This window comes from Monopterus albus, unplaced genomic scaffold (genome assembly GCF_001952655.1).
Source record: "Monopterus albus unplaced genomic scaffold, M_albus_1.0 scaffold44.1, whole genome shotgun sequence".
Lineage (NCBI taxonomy): Eukaryota > Metazoa > Chordata > Actinopteri > Synbranchiformes > Synbranchidae > Monopterus > Monopterus albus.
This window is the reverse complement of record NW_018127924.1, coordinates 837,194-840,692: the sequence shown is the minus strand read 5'-3', so window position 1 is coordinate 840,692 and position 3,499 is coordinate 837,194. Positions and strand designations below refer to the sequence as shown.

The following is a 3,499-nucleotide window of genomic DNA, read 5'->3' as shown; positions in this document are numbered from 1 at the left end:
TTAAAAAAAAAAAAAGGTAAAAAACAAGGAGAAATGATGTTTACATCTTTGCAAATACTGCCTAAAATGCAGGCCACCTGTTTAGAGGCCCTGGTGTGAAATTAAAATGCAAGTAAGGCACTTCATTATGGGGCCTGACACCAGGGACAGACAAAAAAGCAACTGCCAGCATTTTTACTAAGGAGAAATCAAATCCAATTACTCTGGCAGATCTGAATTTCAGGATCGTGCTCAGTGAGGAGGAAACATGCAGTTCTAGCCTGACGGGGATCATAATAAACATCAACTTAAAAAGAGCAAAAAATACACGTCAACACGGCATTCAATATAATTGGATGGAACAGTCACTACACCTTCTGGGACACAGTATAAAACAAAAAAGAAAAGTCCCAGCCAGTGTTGTAGTACTCGAATCCAGGCCAACTAGAGTCCTGATTTTCAGGACTTGTGAATTGACTTGGACTTGAGCGCTGATGAGTCAGACTAGGACTGTTTATTGTGTTCGGAAAAGTTGGAGACAAGGACATCCAAGTAGTATATCGCAGTAAGCAAGCTCCTTTTTAAAACGACGGCAGCTGTGTCAGTTGTGTTTAATGTAGATCTTGACGTCTTGGACTCAGGTAACGGGGACTTGACTCAGACTATTTTTTGGTGACTTGGACTCAAGGTTTAATGACTCATCTGCAACACTAATCCCAGCTGCCCAATTCATTCTCCGCATGCACCGCTGTTCTGCACACTAATGTGAATTTCCAGAGTACACAGCAGCTGAACTGTGTGAGGCGTGTAAAACCCTAACTAATTATATTCATTTCTATCTAATAATGAAAATCACCCTAACAACTGCCATTTATTGTCTAACCTGTTCAGTTCATATGGATGTAGGTGAAACTAGATTCTACTAGAGTGTCAAAATAATGGTACATCTGGCATAGATGTTTACGCTTTGCATCAGTGTCATCTAGAGATGCACAGACCAATCGGAGGAGATTGGAATTGGCTGTTTTCAGCCTGAGATTTCTGATTCTGTGCCAATGAAATTTGGAGGTACAACAGTCAACATCACTCAGATCATGGTTGTCATGTGTTTCACTGAAAAGAGGCAGTGGCGACCAACTTGTCTACTGACCTACACATTTTTCACATAAAACAATAATATTCTGCTGTATTTAAAATAATAGTGTAAATGTCATCCCCTGATAATCAGTTTTCTGAGATTTAAAGTATTTAATGAGATAGTGTGGCTAAAAACATGAAAAAATACAAAGAACTCATTGACTGTAATCTGCCTATTTTCCCACAAGAAAGTACACAATAAGTTCAGACTGTCCTTGGATAAACTGCTTTGGTCATCTCAATAGTAAAGTATATGTGAGGTGCATGGTGTTTGGGTTCCACAGATCAGCAGCAAGAATCTCTACAGTTCAACTGCCTGAAGCCTCATTGTTCCCCAGCATTTCCTAACCTCTGAGGAATTCCTCCTTCAGGAAATATGGTTTTACAAAAGAAGGCACCAAGCCCAGTCACTCCTGGAGATCGCTCCCCACCCCCACCCGTCACCCTTTTGGCGATATCCCATCTACTCCTCTCCCTCCTGGTAATGAGTCCCCTGGATAATCCCAAGAGGGAGCCACACAAAGGGGGGCAGGGCTGGCCTCCTTTCTGACCTCTAGACACACAAACTTGTTTGGTTTGCAACTGGCGGTAACAGGGCAATAAAGTGGACATGGGGGGGGGGATTGGTTTGTGTGTGATCAAATGAAAGTCTTGAATATAACCCCTCTCTATAAGTAGGGCTGTCTTTGATCATCCTAAGTATCTCCCACCATGCTCTCCAGGACAAAAAGACAAGATAATGGAAACTTTGTCTTTTCCTCTTTCTCACCTCCTTTTCATCAATATCCAGCTCTATTGGCTGTAACAAGCAGTCAAACCAACAATTAGCTATCTTTTCCTGTCAGATCTGGATATAATGCTTCCATGATATGAACAAAGTGGCTTTGAAAGGATCAGTCACTTCTGAGATGAATCCCAGTTCCAGCTCTACAGGAGAGATAGAGGAGGGGTGGCTGCATTCCCCAAAACTCCCACCACAAAGACAGAGGACACAACCCCTTGTGTAATTGCTCCCTCCATTTCTCCAGTGATGCCACTTCTAAGAAATTCCAGATAAAACCCCCTGTCCTCCTTGGTCCTTCTGTCCTGAATTCAAGACATCTGGGCAGCAGGAGGGGTGTCAGGGTGTACACTTTCATACAGTAGATGCAGTCTGTGAAACACATAACTGACAACCCTGCAAACTTCCCATTGTTGAGGAGAAAGTGAATCTACTGAAAAAACACAGTGGAAGCGATCTGTGCGCACAGTACATGATCACAACATCAACACACTCACTGCAAAACCCTGAGTAGCCACTGATTGTTAATTGATTACCAGCTTTTAACAATGACAACTTCACCACTTTCTGGTTTAAATGGGAAGTGCTATCCTAGTTGCCCTTCCATCACGTCTTGGGTGTTGTTTTCTGTAATGTCATTAAGCTGACAGCGCATCATTCCTGTGCTGCAGCAACCGAGTGTAACACTCAGTGTGCGGCTGCAGATGTGTTGCCAGTTCCGGTAGTGCTATTCAAGTATAAGACCATTTACTCTTTACTTATTATAGAGTTCCCTGGTAATACAAACAACTATTTTTATTCACATTAATCCCACTGGCAGCGCGGGAACTAAAGCTGTAACATGCCCCTTTATGACTGTCCCTCCAATTTCACACTTGCAATCTGAAAAGTTTATATCTCCATCAGTGGAGTGGGTTGACAAAGTGTTGGAGGTTGACAGTATAAAACGGTGATTCTTATGTGTGACACCCTGCTCACATCAGTAAAAGGAACAGTATGCGGGGGAGTTTGTGCTGGTTATTAACATTTAAAGGTGGACGCGTTGGAACCCGACGCACCGTGCATACTAAACAGGCAGGCTGTTTTTGTTTGTCTGCTTTGGGGTTTCATTTTCTTGAAAAAAAAGTGCGCATATGTGTTGTCACTCGTTAAAATAGCCAAAACTCACCGAGAGAAACTCTAGCGTCCCGACATAATCCCGTTCAGTCTTTAAAAGTTCATTTAGGACGCACACTCGTAATCGTAGCTGTTTCTCCAAGTCCTTCCCGCTTTCAGCTCTGTGCTCAGTTCTGCTCTCCTCAGTCATTGTGAGTAAATCAGTGCAAACCTTATGACCCTCAGCTGTTCAAAATTTAACATCACAAAAACTCATTTGAGAACGTTTTAAATTGGCGTCACGGTCCAAAGAGTGGGCGCAAACTGTCTCTGCACTGAAAAGTTACAAAAAATACCGAAATGCGGGATAACAACGCCACTCATTTGAAAAATGAAATAAAGATGAACGTTGCACAGCAATGCGAGACACCTTCCCCCGAGCGTGAGCGTACAACTGAACACATTTAATAAGTTCAGTCCATGTAACTCCCACAATGTCCATCCTAA

General features: G+C 42.6%; 1 protein-coding gene across 1 annotated transcript in view; it reads right to left on the bottom strand.

Moving 5' to 3' along the window:
- The window catches only part of prex2 (phosphatidylinositol-3,4,5-trisphosphate-dependent Rac exchange factor 2), a 76,050-nt gene extending 72,551 nt beyond the window's left edge, over window positions 1-3,499 (bottom strand). The window contains exon 1 of the mRNA XM_020599995.1: window positions 3,066-3,499. Coding sequence (XP_020455651.1) covers window positions 3,066-3,203 — 138 coding nt within the window. The 5' untranslated portion in view covers window positions 3,204-3,499. The remainder of the gene's footprint in view (window positions 1-3,065) is intronic.